General features: G+C 50.4%; 1 protein-coding gene across 7 annotated transcripts in view; it reads left to right on the top strand.

Annotated features, from left to right (window-relative positions):
- The window catches only part of ACACB (acetyl-CoA carboxylase beta), a 141439-nt gene that overhangs the window by 78507 nt on the left and 47656 nt on the right, over nucleotides 1–15276 (top strand). For all 7 annotated transcript variants that reach the window (XM_089894597.1, XM_022551013.3, XM_089894596.1 and 4 more), the window contains 9 exons: nucleotides 1657–1820; nucleotides 3840–3990; nucleotides 4089–4192; nucleotides 5238–5319; nucleotides 7773–7918; nucleotides 9073–9223; nucleotides 10740–10874; nucleotides 13200–13346; nucleotides 14786–14974. In XM_089894597.1, the coding sequence (XP_089750723.1) occupies nucleotides 1657–1820; nucleotides 3840–3990; nucleotides 4089–4192; nucleotides 5238–5319; nucleotides 7773–7918; nucleotides 9073–9223; nucleotides 10740–10874; nucleotides 13200–13346; nucleotides 14786–14974 (1269 nt within the window). The remainder of the gene's footprint in view (nucleotides 1–1656; nucleotides 1821–3839; nucleotides 3991–4088; nucleotides 4193–5237; nucleotides 5320–7772; nucleotides 7919–9072; nucleotides 9224–10739; nucleotides 10875–13199; nucleotides 13347–14785; nucleotides 14975–15276) is intronic.

Genomic DNA, 15276 nt, shown 5'->3' with positions numbered 1-15276 from the left:
GTTACATGACAGCCCTGCCGCTGGGCATTGTGACCCCACATTACAGCTCGAGAGGTTGGGGTGACCACCTTCACACCCGGGACTTGGTGAGGCCATGGCCAAGGCCCACTGGTGGACTTTATAGACCACGTCCATCTTTGGGACAAACAGGCAAGTTTAGAGCACAGGCCCTTGGATTTCTGGCCCCATGAACTTTTTGCTGCAACATACAATCTGGTTCATTCTAAGGAGTCCCTATGTGACTTGTTCCTACTTGTGCCTTAAGATACCAACCAGCTGGCATCTATCAAGTTTACATGCTTACTGACAGTTGATGGTCACATAATCTCCATAACCTACCACAATTTAGTTGTTTAATAACTACATTTAAGAAATTTGGGATAAGAGAGGTTTGGGTTTTTTTATTTTTACCCCCCCCCACCTTTTTTTTTTTGGTAAATAAATTTATTTATTTATTTTCGGCTGCATTGGATCTTCGTTGCTGTGCCTGGGCTTCCTCTAGTTGTGGAGAGCAGGGGCTACTCTTCATTGCGGTGCGCGGGCTTCTCATTGTGGTGGCTTCTCTTGTTGCAGAGCACGGGCTCTAGGCTCGCGGGCTTCAGTAGTTGTGGCACGTGGGCTCTAGAGCACAGGCTTAGTAGTTGTGGCGCACGGGCTTAGTTGCTCTGCGGCATGTGGGATCTTCCCGGACCAGGGCTCGAACCCGTGTCCCCTGCATTGGCAGGCTGATTCTTAACCACTGCGGCACCAGGGAAGTCCTCTCACCCCACCCCCACCTTTTTAATGAAAGAATTTTAAACTACAGTGACTGTATTAGTTTGGGATCTTTGGCTACAGGCGAACAGTCAGTTCTGATGGTGGACAAGCAAAAGGGGAAATTTTCAGAGGGTTGATGCCTTGTTCACAGGTGCCTGGGAGGATGGAGGATCACGTGTAGAAATAGCCCAGGCACCTGAAACTTTCCATCTCTTGCCTCCAGGCATGTCTGCCAAAACGAATGCCTCCATCACAAGCTTCAAGAGTTCTAATCCCAGCAAGAGGATCCAACCCATCCCCCCCTTTACCACAGTTATACTCAGAAGGGGATGGGTCATCCCCTCAAAGGGAATTATGTGTGTGTTAGCATCAACAAGGGCTAACACTGGATTTCCTTACCTGCTGAAATTTTCATAATCTGGAATTGGAAACCCAACTCCTCTTTTTTTTTTTTTTTTGGCTGTGCTGCACAGCATGTGGGATCTTAGCTCCCTGACCAGGGATTGAACCCGTGGCCCCTGCAGTGGAAGCATGGAGTCTTAACCACTGGACCACCAGGGAAATCCTGCCAACTCCTCTTTTATTTACACTTTTTATTATCAACAATGGCAAACATTTAAAATCAGTATGTACCTTCGCTCAGCTCCATCAGTGATCACCGGTCCCACTTGGTGGTGGTTTTTTGACTTTTTTTTTTTTTCTAAGTAAAAATGACACACAGTGACATGCTCACCTGGAAACACCTGCACCCCTAGTGAGAAGTATCAGTGTTTTATTCATCACGCTAAGCTCTTGGGTGTGGGGGGGCGGGGCTCTTGGGTTTTCCTAGGATTTAATTCTGATGAAAATATATTTGGAGTAACTATTTCTTCCATTTTGCTTTTTCTGCCTGGGCTCCAGGGGTTTAAGCCGAGCTCTGGGACGGTCCAGGAGTTGAATTTCCGCAGCAGCAAGAACGTGTGGGGCTATTTCAGCGTGGCTGCCACTGGAGGCTTACATGAATTTGCCGATTCCCAGTTTGGGCACTGCTTCTCCTGGGGAGAGAACCGGGAAGAGGCCATTTCGTCAGTATCTCCCTGCCTCCCTTCCTTCCCTCCCTCCCTCCCTTTGAGAAACTAAAAATTAACCTGCTGCTTCAGATGTAGCAGCACTTTAGGAGATGGGGAGCAGATCCTATTTTATTTTATTTTATTTTTTTTTTTTTTGCGGTACGCGGGCCTCTCACTGTTGTGGCCTCTCCCGTTGTGGAGCACAGGCTCTGGATGTGCAGGCTCAGCGGCCATGGCTCACGGGCCCCTGTGGGATCTTCCCGGACCGGGGCACGAACCCGTGTCCCCTGCATCGGCAGGCGGACTCTCAACCACTGCGCCACAAGGGAAGCCCCATGTATCTTTTTAAATTGGAGTTTTGTCCAGATATATGCCCGGGAGTGGGATTGCTAGATCTTATAGTAATTTTATTTTTAGTTTTCTGAGGAACCTCCATACTGTTTTCCACAGTGGCTGCACCAACTTACATTCCCACCAACAGTGTAGGAGGGTTTCCCTTTTCTCCACACCCTCTCTAGCATTTGTTATTTGTAGACTGTTTAATGATGGCCATTCTGACCCATGTGAGGTGGTACCTCACTGTAGTTTTGATTAGTAGTACCTCACTACGTTTTGATTTGCATTTCCCTAAAAATTAGCGATCAAAACCCCCTCATCTTAACATTTCTCCTGCCTTGACCTGGGAACAAAAAGGTAAACACCAGTTCAGTTTGTAAAATTAAACATTCTTGTGGAGGTGTCTTTTAGAGTGAAAGACATTTCATTTGAAAAGCATTTAAATCTCTGGGCTGGGGCACTTAGCCATGAATTAAATGGAGTTTGCTGCTTTTGAGGGAGAGAGTTTCTTTGCCAGCTTTGAGTAATTCATCTTAATCAGTGAAAAATTGAGACGCTTGGAGCAAATAAGGATTAATAAAAGGTGGGATGGTGGTCAGCCAGCCCAGCTGTCTCTGAGTGAAGGGATCTGTGGCTTGTCCCACACTGTGAGTGGCCAGTAATCACTTCAGCAGAATAGGAAGGAAAAATTCCAGCTCTTATTGTTGTCAGTGTCCAAGAGGGGGATCAACTGTCCCTGTTTTCCCAGGACTGAGTGTTTCCTGGGATGTGGGATTTCTCAGTGCTAAAACTGGGGAAGTCCTGAGCCAACCGGGACAAGTTGGTCACCTTTGAATCCAGTGGCTCAGCCTGTAGATGCAGGTTCGGGTCCCACACCTAACTTGCAGTAGCCTCTTTGACACCCTCATTTAACCTCACTGCGTCTTCATTTTCTCACCCTCCCGCTGGGGTCTCGTGGCCCCTTTGTCACACCTGCTGGAAGCATGCAGGAGCATCGTAACTGGTGTGAAAGCTCTCCTCTCCCAGGAAGGGTTCCTATGCCTCCTCTTCCTCTGGTGCCTTTCCCCATAACTTTCTCCCTATGATTTCATGGAGAGTGGAGGTTTCTGCCCTTTGGACTGGACACCCTGTTTGGGGGGAGGCAGCCCCTCTGGGAAACTGGAGGTGGTTACAGCCAAGCACGTGTGGGCTGGTGACCGCCATGCCCAGAGGGGGGCACCGGTGTTAGCCACCTACTTGTGCAACCCAGGCACACTGGACAGCTGTGTGGACAGGTAAAGAGCGGCTCGTTCTTGGGACACTGCGGGATTTTGATAGGTCCAGCGGGAGAGGGAGTCAGAGCAACTGGCATGGTTAATAACAATTATAATCACTGTAATAAATCATTTCATAGCAGTTAAGGTTTATTGATCAGTGACCATGTGCTTTATACAGACTGTCTCATTTTAATCCCCAAGCATCTGTGTGAAGGCAGGGTTATTCCCCCACCTTCCAGATGAGGAAACTGAGGCCCAGGCATGTAAGCCACTGGCCCAAGATTTGCTGTACCAGTCAATGCTGGAGCTGACATTGCCCCAAGCCGTCTGACTCAGGGCCCTCCCTAAACTTCTGTGCGGTTCTGACTCACTGGAAACCACTCTAGAACTCTGATGACGTGTACGTTAATTGGGAAAACAATCCGTGTGCCTTCCCCTCAAGGAACATGGTGGTGGCTTTGAAGGAACTCTCCATCCGGGGCGACTTCAGGACCACCGTGGAATATCTCACCAACGTCCTGGAGACCGAGAGCTTCCAGAACAACGACATTGACACCAGCTGGTTGGATAATCTCATCGCCGAGAAAGTGCAGGTGGGGAGCTGCACGTGTCTCCCCTGGGGGTCCTGGAGCCCTCCTGGCTCCCCGTGGCTTTGGTCACTGTGGATACTGATGTGCAGAGTCTCTCCCAGGCCGAGAAGCCGGATATCATGCTCGGGGTGGTGTGCGGAGCCTTGAACGTGGCCGACTCGATGTTCAGGACCTGCATGACGGATTTCTTACACTCGCTGGAAAGGTGGGGCCCATGGGTACTTCCTTTCCCGTCTTGGGATATGTGCTGGTGGCAAGTAAGACAGAAACACGCTTTATTTGGGTGTAAATCCATCACCAAGCAATTAGTGAACCTCTCCTACGTGCTTGCCTCTGTAGAATTCCTTGGATAAACCTGGGCTGCCCTAGAAGACGCTGGGGTAGGGGGCGGGAGGGGAGGGATACTCAAGGCCAACGCAGCCACCATCCTATAGACAGCGGTGTGCTTATTCGTGCTGACCTGTGCAAGGTACGTCGTAACACTCAGGAGTCCAGAGAGGAGGAGGTGGATTTGAGAAGCAAAGCAGGTTGTAGGTCACCTCTACAAATGGTCCTTTCCCAGACCCTCACCTGAATCAGATGACCAGTGAAATGGACCCTGTGGAAGTGGCCAGGAGCTCCCTCTTGGGATAGACCAGGGTTTCCCAACCTCAGCACCACTGACCTTTTGGGCTGGGTCATCTTTTGTGGTGAGGGCTGTTCTGTGGGACAGGGTAGGAAGTTAGCAGCATCCCTGGTCCCATCCATAGCATCCCCTCTCCCCCTGGAAGTCAGAACAATCAAGTATGTCTCCAGATATTGCCAGATGTCCTCGGGGTAGAGGCAGACCCCACCTTGAAAACCACTGTGGTAGGCAAAGGAAACTACTGAAAGGGAACTAGAAGGGCGAAAGTTCTTAGTGCTTGGATAATATGCTTTTGAATGGTAATAGAATCACAATCCGTGCATTCGTTTCTTTCATAAGCGGGTGGCAGAATTCCCACATAAGGAATTTTTTCAAGAAGAAGCAATATGGTTATTGCTTCTTAGAGGAGCCTTTTTGAAATGTCACATCCTGTAGCAAGAGCAGTTTCCTTAAGTTCTAAGGGATGTCAGGTTCCTTGGGACTCTCCATTCCTTGCCTTTTATCAATCAGGTGTGTTGATAGTTAGAAGAGGCAAAGAGTGGGTGGATTTTCATATCCAGGGGATGGATGGCTGCAGAGTTCTTGGTCACTCCCAAACTGACCACAGGTCTGTCTTCTCTCTCAGGGGCCAGGTCCTCCCTGCAGACTCTCTGCTGAACATTGTGGATGTAGAATTAATCTACGGAGGCGTTAAATACATCCTCAAGGTAAAGTTCCCTGTTAGATGTCTCCCACACTCTGGTGGCTCAAGGGAGTTTTATTTCTGCAGTGGGCCATCCCTGCAGTGGATTTTCTCATGCTTGGTCCCAGGACTCCCCGTGCAGTCCCGTGACCTTGAAATCTAAGGTGTTTGGATTCCAGAACCCGTAGGCTTGAGCCACGCACACAAGGCACGTTAGAGCATGTGTTGGTTTCCCGTGGCTGCCGTAATGAAGTCCCATAAACAGGTGTCACTTCAAACAACAGAAATTTATAGTCTCTCAGTTCTGGAGGCCGGAAGTCCAAAATCAAGGTGTTGGCTGGGCCATGGTCTCTTTGAAGGCTCCCAGGGAGCATGCATTCCTAGCTTCTGGTAGTTGTGGGCAGTCCTTGGTGTTCCTTAGCTTGTAGGTTGTCACTCCAGTCTCTACCAGTCTCTGGCTTTGTACGGCCACCTTCTCTGAGTGTGTCTGTGTCTGTCTGTCTGTCTTCACATCCTCATCCTTCTGTGCCTGTCTCTCTGGGTCTCTTCTCTTACAAGAACACCAGTCAGACTGGATTTAGGGTTCAGCCTAATCCGGCACAACCCCTCCTTAACTAACTACATCTGCAAAGACCCTATTTCCATTAAGGTCACAAGCTGAGGTTTCAGGGAGGACTTGAATTTGGGGGGACATAATTCAACCCCTTACACAGTGTGAGCCAGACCACTGCTCAAGAGCAGAGCGTCTGGGTGCACTTCCCAGGGCTGTGAGACTGGCTTTGTCCAGCGTCTCTGCACCGAGAATCAATGTGTGGATTTCTGACTGCTTCCGGGTCTATCACCGGCATCCCTGGAGCTTGTTAGGGTTGCTCTTCTCTGTTGGAAATATCTAGTTACCCGTCCTGAGCCGTCCCAGGCCAATTCAGCAGAGTATCAAAGAATGTTTGAGATGTGTGAGCACAGGGTGAGCCCCCCGGGTCCAAGTTGGGGTGACCTTTGGAGCGATGTGTCCCTGGGAAGCCAGGGCCTCCCCAGCACTTCCCAGCCTCACATTCCATGGAAAATGTAACAGAATTTTTATTTTCTCTTACTTGATTTTTAACATTGCTGAGCATACATTGAACTTTCAACTTTGGAGATTCTCAGGCTTCGTTCAGCCAAACGAGTGTGTTATCCACGTAACGTGTGTAAAATCGCTTCCCTTTTGCCTCTGATGCTTCCTGGCTACCTTTGGGGACCTGGGTCCCCTCAACTTGATTTTAAATATGACACATGCCCGTTGCAGAAAATTTCAAAACAGCAAACAAGCATGAAGCGTCAGAAAAACAGTCCACCATGGGGGAGTTCCCTGGTGGTCTAGTGGTTAGGATTCTGGCTTTCACTGCTGTGGCCCGGGTTCAGACGTTTTAGCAGACTTCTTTTCAGTTATTTTTTTCCTTATGCATTGCTTTTATAAAGTTAAGATCATAGTGCAAATGTTTTTACTGCTTTGATATTGTCATGGCCTATAGTTTCCCCCTGTTATTAGCAAGTTTTCCTAACATCAGTTTAGAGTCTGCAGCACGGTCCAATGGTACTTTCCGCAGGTATGGAAATGTTCTAAATCTGCTCTGTCCAGTATGGGCCACCTGGGGCTATGGAGTGCTTGAAATGTGGCGAGTGTAACTGAGGAGCTGAATTCTATCTTTCATTTAATTTTAATTAACTTACATTTGAACATCTGGCTAGGGGCTACCATATTTGACAGTGCAGTCTAGAACATTCCATGGCAGCACCCACTGTTGGAGAGCTCGTTTGATTCTAGGTTTTCCCATAAATAACGTGGCAATAAATATTCCTCTATTTCTTGCCATCTTTTGTCACTATATATATATTTTAGAGGTTGAGGGCTCTTTAGGGTGTTAGTTTTCTGAGAGACAGCACATACTTTGAACTGAGGGCCAGGTGGGGCTGGTATTTCAGATTGAAATGCAGAGCTGAGGCCAGGGCCTGGCCGTATATGTCTCCTTCCAGTGTCCCAGATCCATTGTGTGCCCCTGGGCAGGGCCAGGTCTAGCGGGCAGAGCCCAAGTCCACGTCCAGGCCACTGATGGAGGCCCCAGGTCTGCCTCACCCAGAGCAAGACCCCTATCTCCCTGGCTCCCAGGGCAACCCTGCTTGGAGACAGGATCAGAAGAAAGCCCCCAGCCCTCAAGGGCACACAATGGACAGTGATGCCCGGCCTGGGGCTACACCTGCGGCCGGCAGCCACTAGCCCACCCACAGCGCAGGTGTGGCTCGCTGACCCCGGGCTCCCTCCCCGTCGCTGCTCCCTTGGGGTGAGCGAGGGCTGGGCCTTGAGACGTGAGGTGTCCACCCCAGCACTCCCGCTGTGGACACTAGCCTTTGCTTGTGGTCGGGGGGCCAGGCGGTGCTCTGGGGGCACAGGGTCAAGCAGGCATCCTCATTTCAGGTGGGGACATTGAACTGTCCCCACAGGTGGCCCGGCAGTCTCCAACCATGTTCGTCCTCATCATGAACGGCTGTCACATCGAGATCGACGCCCACCGGCTGAACGACGGGGGGCTGCTGCTGTCCTACAGTGGCAGCAGCTACACCACGTACCTGAAGGAGGAGGTCGACAGGTGTGTGGTCGTGGAGGGCACACAGAGCCAGCTCTCCCCTGCAGGTCTGAGGGTCTTAGCTAAGGCACCTTCTCTGGAACGTTCTGGGGCTCCTGGAGAGGTTAATCTCTCGGCTGGAATTCCATGCAGCTGGCAGGCATTTCTGGGAGGCTCCCAGGGGGCCCTTTTCTAGTGACTTGGGAGGATTCAGAGCCGAATGGGACGTGACTCCCAGCTCCAGGGCCTGCAAGGTGTGTGCTGAGTGCCAGAGGCTCCGGGTCTGAGCTGCAGTGTCCACACCCATCAGATCAAGGCTTGGAGAAGATGAGGTCGTCCGATTAGGGAAGGGGCTGTTTACTGAGCATCTGCTTACGCCGGATGCCGCGCTAGGTGTTAGGATACAGCCGTGGTCATGACTCATGGAGTCTGTGGGGGAAGAGACACATCGAACGAGCAGACGGCGGCAGGAAAGCTTGCTCTGTGTCTGGATGGGTGGAGGGCGGGATGATCCGGAAGCACTTTGCACGGGGGCATCGCGTGTCCTCCTGGTCCAGCGTGTCTGACCACCCTGAGCTCACACGATGAAACAGACCCGCCCACCCCCACGGAAAGGCAGCAAAGACCCCCCCCCCCGACCAAGAGAATAAGATGGGGAGGAGTGGGGTTCCAGAGGCCCCGTGCCTGAAAAAGCTCCAGTTAGATTCCCTTCCGAATTCTCGATGGAAGAAGGTGGACTAGATTCATCCCAGATCGGTATTTTTTTTACCTCTTTTTAACCCGTGTTCTATCTGCCAAGAATGTTCAAGATGATGATAAGCTCCATCCATGAGGCATGCTCTTCCCAATTCTAAGGTGAAGGCTTTCAGTGGGTCAGTATCTACTGAATAATAGTGATTGATTGCTTTCTCTATGCCAGGGCCTGGTGGAATTATGTCAGGAAAAGGAACTAGTTTTCAGCCAGTAAAGGGTCCCACCCAGCTCACTCCCAAAGTCTCTGAGGTAACTGTCAAATGCTACCATTTGGGAAAAATGGAGTAAGTCCCTCAAACCACACACAGGGTGATGCTCCCGGCTGCCTTTAGGAAGGGAAGAGGCTGTCGAAACCCTGACTCGGGCACCTGGGTCGACGGTCCTCCCCAGCCTCCCCACCACTTCCCCACTCCTTCTCTCTCCAGTTACCGAATCACCATCGGCAACAAGACGTGTGTGTTTGAGAAGGAGAATGATCCCACGGTCCTGAGAGCCCCTTCGGCGGGGAAGCTGATACAGTACATGGTGGAGGACGGGGAACACATCGAGGCTGGGGGCAGCTATGCTGAGATAGAGGTAACCGCAGAGCTAGCCCCCTGGGAGGGAGGTAGGGCTGCAGCCAGGTCTCCCTTACACCCCCTCCCCCAGGGAGGGCCATCTGCCAATGCTGCTTCACCTAAGCCAACAGACCTCCCCTCTCACCTGGGCTGTCATCTGCAGATTCCTAAGAGAGCCATGTGTGTGGGGTTCAGCCCCAATTCCCTGCAATATCCAAAGGGGAAAAAAAATCTCAAAAATGTATACCTCCCCAGGAGTGAGTAAGAACCGATGAACGATCATGATGCGGACAATTAAAAAGTGGTAAGCCGGGCCTCCCTGGTGGCGCAGTGGTTGAGAGTCCGCCTGCCGATGCAGGGGACACGGGTTCGTGCCCTGGTCCGGGAAGATCCCACATGCCGCGGAGCGGCTGGGCCCGTGAGCCATGGCCACTGGGCCTGCGCGTCCGGAGCCTGTTGCTTCGCAACGGGAGAGGCCACAACAGTGAGAGGCCCGCGTACCGCAAAAAAAAAAAAAACCAAAAAGTGGTAAGCCAACAGAAGCAAAGCACTTCCCGCATGGCAAGCACTATTGTAAGCATTTTATCCGTCTTTAATTACCTTCTTTAATCTTCCCAGCAATCATATAAGTTGGACACAAATGGGACCCCCATTTTGTACATGAAGACACGGGCCCCAGGCAGGCTAAGGAACTCACTCAAGGTCACATCAAGCCAGGATTCAAACCCGGCCTCCATTCTCTGCTGCCCAGGAAAATAGTGATTTTTGTAATGAAAATATGGCAGCGGTAGTAGCTGACGCTTGTCGGCCTCCTACTATGTGCCATCCTGCTTCATCCTTATCAGCGCCCTGTGAGGCAAGACTGTCATTTCCTCCCATTTTACTGTTGGGAAAACTGAGGCTCAGAGAGGGGAAAGCACGTGTGGAGATCACAGAGTGATGGGTGGGAGCAGGGTTCCATCCCAGGCCTGGCTGACTTGGGTGCCCAAGCTGTGAACTTCTGAGCAAAGGGTGGGACAGTCCTGTCGGTCTGCAGCCCACACGTCATAACAAAACTCATTACGTCCACACGGCCCGACTCTCAGACCAGTTCAAGGGGCTGATGACTGTACTGTAATCATGTTCTTCATTCCCCAGAGGGTTTTCTCACTGCCTTTAAAAACCGGAGCTGGTCACAAAATGCACCGCATTTTAGGAATGTGTGTGTCAGTCACCCTACATCATATGATTCATCTGTATTTCTAAGAGAGAGGCCTTCCTTTGGACATAAAGCTCAGTTTCCATGTCTGTAAAATGGGCACAATGAGCACCTGCCTCTCTGGCTGGCTTTGCAGATGGAAAAAATTTATGCCCAGCACTGTGCCTGGTACGCAACAGATTGTGTAAATGCTGGTTCCCTCTCTCCCCTCAGCTTGAACTCTGCCCACGGAGTCATTCAATGTAAATGACACGGTCCGTGCTCCAGAGTTACTAGTTTGGGGTGACACCGGCCAGTCCTAGTGGGCTCCATCTAATTTCTTCTTTCTGCAAAACAGGTGATGAAGATGATCATGACCCTGAATGTGCAGGAAAGTGGCCGGGTGAAGTACGTCAAGCGCCCAGGGGCTGTGTTGGAAGCAGGCTGTGTGGTGGCCAGGCTGGACCTCGATGACCCTTCTAAAGTGCACCCGGTATGTGGCACCTGGCACAGCTACCCCGTGAGCCAGATAGGCTTGTGGCCCCGGCTCTCCCGCCACCACCCGCTCCCAGCAGCCAGCACGATGGGCGTAGGACTGTGCCTGTGCTCACATCCTTCTCAGCAGCTTCCCATCCCACTTAGAATAAAAGCCATGTGCTTCCGATGATCTCCAAGACCCCCCTTGAGCTGTGCCCTGCTTTCTTCCCTGGCTTCATCTCCTCCCCCACTACCCCTCCCTTAATGTAATGCTCCAGACCCGTCCCCCTGGGGCCAGCTCCCTCTGCCTGGAAGAACCTTCTCCCAGACGCTTACAGGGGAAGGGTTCTTCCTGTGAACTTTGACGCAAACATCATCCCCCCAGTGCGTTATGTAGAGCTGTCAGGTCTCCGTGACATGACATGACTTACCCTCCTAGAGTGAGCCAGGCCTGCGGGGAGCTGGCTTGCCATCTATGCATGTAATTTTGTTTTCTCTACAATAATTAGTGTATATGCCCAGGAGAAAAGAAAAGCTAGAAAAGCATTTTTTTTTTAAATCAAATCGACTCTTTTCTTCAGACTATTCTATTAGTTTCATTTGTTTTCTTCTCCTTCTTTTCATTATTCTTTTTAGAGGGTTCCCAAAGCTAGAAATAGACTGAGCTTTGTTAGATCACCAGGAAGGTCTGTGTTTGCTTTGTGATTCCTTTTAGCAAACGTTTCCCGGGCTAGGTTCTTGAGACAGCGCCCAGCCACAGGTCAGGAGGCTCACAGATGCCCGTGAGAAAGACAGGCAGATAAGCCTTTGTAATTCAGCTCAGTAGGTGCAGTCAGAGGGACTGCGCTTGGCCGCTGGCTGTGAGGGCCCAGGTGGAGAAGCCAGCAGCAGATTGTGGAGAGGGGAAACCCTCCGGTTAATCTTCAAGGGTGAGAGAAGCCCGCAGGGTTGGGAGTGGAGTTGAGGGACAGGAAGCTGAGGGTTCTGGGCCAGCAGAATAGCATGCCCCAGCTCCTGGGTCCCAGCGCCTCCCACAGTTGGTGTTGAGTGGATATTTGTAGAATAAATTAACAGACGAATAGATACATTAAGGCAGTGTTGCCCCTTTGGGGAGCTTTTTATTTGGGGATCCTTTAAGGCTACATGTTTATGATTTACAAAAAGCACGTACACGGGCTTCCCTGATGGTGCAGTGGTTGAGAGTCCGCCTGCCGATGCAGGGGACACGGGTTCGTGCCCTGGTCCGGGAAGATCCCACATGCCATGGAGCGGCTGGGCCCGTGAGCCATGGCCGCTGAGCCTGCGCGTCCGGAGCCTGTGCTCCGCAACGGGAGAGGCCACAACAGTGAGAGGCCCACGTACCGCAAAAAAAAAAAACAAAAAAAAACACGTACACTTGCATGACAGTTTCCTAAATTTTCACCTTGCTAGGCATTCATCTTTGGGGTTCGAGTGAGACTGAAATAAATAGAAAAAAACAGGAAGATGATCTTGGTTTGAAAGCAAAGCAAAACAAAAACATCTGTCGACAAAAATAATAAACAGTCTTTAATAGGAATAGAAAAGAGTTTTATTTGAACCAAACTGAGGACCATAGCCCGAAAGACAACCTTTCGGATAACTCTGAGGAACTGCTCCCAAGGAGCATTTTTTTCAGCACAGTTTTATGTCTTGTCAGAACAAAGAACATGAAACAAGTCAGGGATACATTCCTTCAAGGTTTCAGGACACACACACACACACACACACACACACAAAAATAGAACAGATCAGCACGTACACAGCGAGTCCATATGGCCTTGGCACCTGGGAAGGGAATCTTATCATCAAAGGAGAACCAGCATTGGCGTCCGAGGAAGGGAGGCATTTCATCTTTATTTTTAACGTGGACATTCTTTACTTCTGGTCAGTGCGCCCTTTTCTTTAATAATTAAAGCTCATGTACAGTGTATGTTTGATTGGCTACAAACTGGCTGCTCTGGTTAGCATGAGATTCAAGTTAACTCATGTAGAAGCCAGAATGACTTCCCCAGATCTCAACATGTGAACATTTTTTTTTAATCACATCTAGTGCCCTCCAAAATTATTTGGGGTACATAATTGACTCTGACATTTGTAAAGGGGAAGATTTGGAAACCTCACAGGGGTGTGAATGTAGCAATTTTAACTTTCCAATACAATGTTTTCTTCTGTACCCCCCCTCCCCCGCAGGCTTCAGGATAACCGCATTATGTGTATTGTGTATATTGTGTGTTGGTAGCTCTGCCTTGGCCCTTGGCTTGTATGTCTCATTCAGAGGCCACAGTGGCCTTGACCTCTGACTCCTGTGGTGTCCCATCAGGCTGAGCCATTCACGGGAGAGCTCCCCTCCCAACCAACGCTGCCCATCCTCGGAGAGAAACTGCACCAGGTTTTTCACAGTGTCCTGGAAAATCTGAGGAACATCATGAAGGGCTACTGTCTGCCGGAGCCTATTTTTAGCATCAAGGTGGGTCACGTGTGCAGGGTAGGTGTGTATCACACACACGTGCATAGGTCCGTATGAGAGCCAGAAGATCCCAGAGATCTTTATTGAGGTAAGAAATGAGAAAATGATTCATCCTCTGTTGTTTCTATCAAGGACCCATTCTCAGGAAATTCCTCAGTTTCATTGTAAACATCAGTGTATGTTTCTCTCTGATTATAAACTGTTGTAAAGGTGACATTGCTTTTTGGGGTTGGGTTCAGCTCAACACTGAGAATGTTCACATAGTAAGTTAAGAAAGGAGTCGATGTGGGTCACCCTCTTAAAGAGACAGCGAGGAAGGGCTTTGTCCAGAAACACAACTCTGTTCATCACCCCAGGGTCCCGTTGTCTGTAGAGAAACAAGTCCTCAAATTTTCAGACCTCCGTGAAAGACCCACGCTGCTAAACTCAACGTCAGTAACTATAAAACTGTGCTACATCACATTCCATCCCAGAAAAGCCAATCACAGTGTTGGTGGTCATAGTGATAACTCAGCCCTTGTCCTGTACATGCTATGTGCCATCTACTACTCTTAGTACTTGAACCTTATTAAGTCATTTCACCGTCCCAACAACCTAGGAGGTAAGAACTGTTATTATTTCCATTTTACAGGTGAGGAAACTGAGGCACAGAGAGGCTACAAAATTTGCCTGGTTTCACCCATGAAGAGGCGAAGAGGGGACTTGAACCCTGGCCCCCTAGCTTCAGAGTCCATGCACTTAGCCCCTAGGTTATGCTGCTTAATTGCTAGAATTACAACATTTTTTTAAGTCTTTGCACTTGCCTGTGTGTGCATGGTTTCATTTTTAAACCTTACAACCACGTTATGGGGTTGGTGCCATTATCCTCCCCATTCAAAGACCATCAACAGTTCTGCTTCCGGGTGAGCCGGAAGCAGTGCAATGCAGCTGTCAAGAGTCTCTGAGTCTGCCTGAGTTTGCATCCTGGCTTTGCTTCCTACTAGCTGGGTGACTTTGGGTAACTTAATTAACCTCTCTGTGTTTCAGTTTCCTCAACTGGAAAATGCAAATAATGATTATTCCTACTTCATAGGGTTGTCTTTGAGGATCAAATGAGAACATGCAAATCCAGGTCCTAGAACAGTGTCTGGCACAAAGCCAGTGTCCCACAAATGTTTGCTTTTCCCAGTGCCTGGTGTTCTATCCCCACACCAGGTTGGCTGTTTGGATGCATGGAGAGGGGAGCGGGGCCTTCCTGGGTCAGGAAACTGGGTGTTCATTCCCCCTGTGGTCAGGGGGCCATTCTACTCTGGACTGTTCCACAGGCCACTGGGTCTAGATCTTTGGCCACTCAAGTGCACGGGGCCTGGATGGGCTGAGTGTGTCAGCCGCCCCGTGGTGGGCGGCTGTGCCCATGCCCCCAGCACAGCCTTGGGCCGACTCTGTGCTCCCCGCTGCAGCTGAAGGACTGGGTGCAGAAGCTCCTGATGACCCTGCGGCACCCAACGCTGCCACTGCTGGACCTGCAGGAGATCATGACCAGCGTGTCGGGCCGCATCCCCGCCCCCGTGGAGAAGGCTGTCCGCAGGGTGATGGCCCAGTATGCCAGCAACATCACCTCGGTGCTGTGCCAGTTCCCCAGCCAGCAGGTGGGTGCCCCCCACGCCCACTCCAGCCCCGCTGGGAACTTGTCTCCCCATCAGTGCGGACGTCCGGTCTCTGATCAAATCGGGCTTCACGAGACCCACTTACAGCCAAGATGCTGGGGACTGAGAGTTTTCTTTCACGCCTTCTCTGCGGGATCGCAGCATTTCCCCCAAAACAACAGTTGTTTAGAGGAACATAAACAGTTATTAGGCCTCACTCTGTATAACTCGGCTTCGGAGCAGGAGTAAGCAGTTGGTGCCAACAGAGTGAGCGTTTTCCAGAAATACGCTGGCTGACACAGTAG

The sequence above is a fragment of the Delphinapterus leucas genome, chromosome 14 (assembly GCF_059928025.1).
Source record: "Delphinapterus leucas isolate spDelLeu-1000000601 "Yukka" chromosome 14, BTC_Dleu_Yukka2, whole genome shotgun sequence".
Taxonomy (NCBI): domain Eukaryota; kingdom Metazoa; phylum Chordata; class Mammalia; order Artiodactyla; family Monodontidae; genus Delphinapterus; species Delphinapterus leucas.
This window is presented reverse-complemented; position numbering and strand designations above follow the sequence as displayed.